The sequence below is a fragment of the Benincasa hispida genome, chromosome 11 (genome assembly GCF_027475165.1).
Source record: "Benincasa hispida cultivar pf3 chromosome 11, pf3_genome.v1.1, whole genome shotgun sequence".
Classification (NCBI taxonomy): domain Eukaryota; kingdom Viridiplantae; phylum Streptophyta; class Magnoliopsida; order Cucurbitales; family Cucurbitaceae; genus Benincasa; species Benincasa hispida.
In genome coordinates this window covers 45,873,317-45,876,850 of record NC_143488.1, presented here as the reverse complement: position 1 = coordinate 45,876,850, position 3,534 = coordinate 45,873,317, and the positions used below count along the sequence as shown (strand labels likewise).

The 3,534-nt window shown below is 32.9% G+C and overlaps 1 protein-coding gene across 1 annotated transcript; it reads right to left on the bottom strand.

Moving 5' to 3' along the window:
• Positions 1–1,710: 1,710 nt before the first annotated feature.
• Positions 1,711–2,673, bottom strand: LOC150032677 (uncharacterized). Its single transcript, XM_090306980.1, has 3 exons — positions 2,352–2,673; positions 2,047–2,291; positions 1,711–1,833 (listed from the first exon to the last, which is right to left on the bottom strand). The coding sequence occupies exons 1-3, from the start codon at positions 2,671–2,673 to the stop codon at positions 1,711–1,713; spliced, it is 690 nt and encodes a 229-aa protein (XP_090163106.1).
• Between the last annotated feature and the right edge of the window lie 861 nt (positions 2,674–3,534).

Sequence of the window (3,534 nt, the reverse complement as noted above, 5' to 3'; positions counted from 1 at the left end):
TTTTCCTATTTTTTTATCACTTTTAAAATTTAATTTCACTCATAATTATTTTTAATTAATTAATAAAAATTGGCGTCAATGATTGAAAATGAATATTTAATGAACAATTGAGGTTGAAAATGTAAAATCTTGAAACTTAAGGATTAAATTGAAACAAAACTCAAATCTCAAGGGTAAAATCATAACATTTTGAAATTTGGAGATTAAATCGAAACAAAACTCAAAATTTATGGACCAAATATGTAACATTTGAAAACTTATGAAAATAGAAAGTATATCCAAAACTTAGGGACCAAAAAGATATTTTTACCCTAAAACTATAATTTAACCCAAATTAATCACCATGAAGATAATATATCATTTTGGGCTAATCATTGATAATTTGGGTAGTAAAATAAGTCAAAATAGGTTACCCCGTAGTACAATGAATTTGCATGGAATTTGAACCAAATTTGAGTTACTCCAAAGATTTTTATTGTCTCAATAGGGAAATTGAAAGTGATTTTAAGATGCAGGTCAAATATGATTAATTGCTTTCCCTTTTTATTTTTTTCTTTGGCAATGAGATATATGGTCTACTCATCCCCAAAAAAGTCTTTGTATTGCATATAAATTTTCCTGGAAGTTGCAAGAAAATTAGACTAAACTTATTGAAAATTCTTGCTTGGATTCAAGAAAATATGGGTGGAAATTTTCTATTTTGATCCTCATTTTACTAACAAAAAAAATTATTGTTATATATTTGATCAAAATAATATAATTATTAAAAAAATTATGTTTGATATTAATTTTTTAGTTTAAAGATCATAATGCAATTTAAACCATAAATATATTTACTTTTTGGCCAAAGTTAGATTTTTTTTTTATATTTAAATTTTTTTTCTAAAATTTTTCTACTTCTTCCAAAAAAAAAAAAAAAAGAAAAGAAAAAAGTTTCTCAAAATTTTTTTAAGAAGATTCATATCGAATAGCTATGTCATTTTCTTGGTTTGAAAATTAAATTATTTGAACCAAAGGGAAAAAAAATAGTATTAAATAATTTGTTTTTTTTTTAAAAAAAAAAGTCTAGAGATGTTTTCCAATTTTGGTATAGGATTTCATACCACTAAAATTAAAAAGAAGAAACAAAATTGTTGCAGAAAAATACTTTTTTCTTAAAAAGTATAAATAAGAACAAAATAGTCATCAAAGGAATGCAAGAGATTTTAAATTTGAACTTTACCTCTTTTCAGTCAAATCCCATCTGAGTTATCACAAATTATATTCCTTTGCATTATTATTTTTCAATAATTATGGCTTCATTTGATAATCATTTTGTTTTTTTTATTTTTTAAAAAAAATTATGAATTGAATTCAAATGGTCGATTTATTGGTCACCATAAATTGACTCAATTATTGTGTAACAAATAAAAATAGAAACATAAATTAGTGCATCACAAAACAAATATATATATATATTAGAATAGGTGATATTATTATACAACAACAAGGGATCCCACATCCCGGGATCAAGGCATCAAAGCAACAAAGTACAAACAAAAACAAGGTAACAAAACCAAAACAAAGCAAGACTAGAACAAAACCAAAACATAAACGCAAAACTCACAAACCACCAAGGAGAAAGCCAGAGAAAAAAATCAAAGCCCCACAAATTAGGGACAACAATAAAACAAAGAACAACGGTAAGTTCAAAAAGAAGAAACAACCGCACTAGATAAGACCCAGAAGATCAACCCGCCAGGAAGCAGCTCGAGCACGAATCGTAGAGACCATAAGGTGAAACAGAGCAGACACCGACCTCGGTCGACCTCCATGCAACCGTCGATTACGCTCCTGCCAGATGTAGTATATGGAAGCATACTAGAATACACAGAACAACTTACTACACACTCCCTTACCCGATCCCACTCGGCACAACCAACTCAACTACATCCTAACCCGCCACCCGATGAGACGAACCCAACTGACGCAACACACCAGACCACACCTCTCTCCCAAACCCACACTCAAAAAATAAATGATCCCGCGACTCTACACCTCCCCTACATAGAAGACACTCCCCTCTGACAATACACCCCAACTCCTCGACCAATCCCGTGTACTCAACTTGTCCCTCACAGCTAACCACGCACAGAAGAGTGACACGGAATACCACCCCGCCCACAAAATACCAGCCCAAGCCACCCTAGGACGACGAGGACACAAACTTTCCCACGCACTATTGATAGAAAACCGACCACTAGCATCCGGCACCCAAACCCAATAATCCTTCCCCCTCACCCTAAGCCCCACTGCCTGAATAAGACCTCAGATCTCAAGCAACTTCCAAGACACTGTAGGCCACCTCCAACCTCCCTCACCATCCATGAACTCTAACAACCGCGCCTCCAAACTACTCTCTGCATCATAAACCAGCGTAGACCTATATGAATCCAAAATCACACCCCCCGGTAGCCAAGGATCCCACCAAACAAAACAAGACCGTCCATCGCCGACCATCAAACGAACTAGATGATTAAATCTATCTCTACTTTGCAAGATAGCCATCAAGCACCAAGACCTCCCAACCTCACTCCGAACAACCCACAAAGACCACCCACGCGAAACATACGCCTCTACCCATGCCACCCATAATAATCCCACTTTAATTAAAAGAAGCCAGAGCAGCTTCATAATAGCAGTCTGGTTCCATGAGGCCACATGCTTCACATCTAACCCCCCTCCTTCCCCCAACGACAAGCACACCTCATCCCATACTACTCATGCACCACCTCGATTCACCACACTACCCTTCCATAAATAACTACGTAACAGACGATCAACCTCATGAGTTACACACGCAGGCAACACGAAGATGCTACACCAAAACACTTGAAATGACTGTAAAACAGACCTAACAAGCTGCAACCTCCCAGCAAAAGAGAGGAACCGCGCTGCCCAGCTTCTAATACGAGTTATAATCCTTTGTATCAAAGGCGCACAATCCACAACTCTCAATCGACCAGCCAATAAAGATAATCCTAGTATTTATAATCAAAATAAATACTTTCCACCAAATATATCACACTTTTAAGTTATATCGTAGTTGTTTTTACTTTTTTTAGAAAGATATTCAAATTTAAATTTAAATTAATATTAATATTATAAAAAATCTTAAGTTAATATTTTTTTTTCTTAAGAAAAATAACATACCAAAATAATATAAACTATATTAATTTAAAAATAAATAAAATTAATAAAAACAGATATACTGTACAAGCTCAAATTATATTAAATCAATTATAGTCAATGAATATTCATAAGTATATTCTTGAAACATTATGTAAATTTCAAATATTCTCGAGTAGAAATATTACGAAATAAATATAATTATCCAAATATTCTCAGATATCTATAAAATTATTCTTACAAGACAAACATAGTCATGTAAAGATGTTAGACATTTGTAATTTTGAACATATATAATTTCAGGTATCTAAAGATTCTGGTTATCTACATTTTCAAAAAAAACAAACAAATCCTTTAGGGTCGTTT